General features: G+C 65.8%; 1 protein-coding gene across 1 annotated transcript in view; it reads right to left on the reverse strand.

Moving 5' to 3' along the window:
* The window catches only part of TOP2A (topoisomerase (DNA) II alpha 170kDa), a 28,105-nt gene extending 27,940 nt beyond the window's left edge, over window positions 1-165 (reverse strand). The window contains exon 1 of the mRNA XM_009329620.1: window positions 109-165. Within this exon, the coding sequence (XP_009327895.1) occupies window positions 109-165 (57 nt within the window). The remainder of the gene's footprint in view (window positions 1-108) is intronic.
* Between the last annotated feature and the right edge of the window lie 110 nt (window positions 166-275).

Consider the following 275-nt stretch of genomic DNA (forward strand, 5'->3'; position numbering starts at 1 on the left):
GCGTCTGGGGGTCGTCGCCAGTGGGGGGTTGCTCAGCAGCACCTTCTGCGTGGGCTCCAAGTTGCCAGCATCTCCATCTGCAGGAGCAAAGGGGAGATGGGGTGGGAGGTGGCAGGGCTGGAGGGGGACTGGGGTGTCACAGAACTCCCAGTTCCTGGCACTCATTGCGGCCACAGCAGTGTGACCAGCAGTCCCAGACCCCGGAACCCCGCACCTCACCCTCCAGCCTTACGCCGGAGGTGCCCCTTCCTTGCTGGGGTGCCGAAGCTGGGGAT

The sequence above is a fragment of the Pygoscelis adeliae genome, unplaced genomic scaffold, assembly GCF_000699105.1.
Source record: "Pygoscelis adeliae isolate BGI_AS28 unplaced genomic scaffold, ASM69910v1 Scaffold388, whole genome shotgun sequence".
NCBI lineage: Eukaryota > Metazoa > Chordata > Aves > Sphenisciformes > Spheniscidae > Pygoscelis > Pygoscelis adeliae.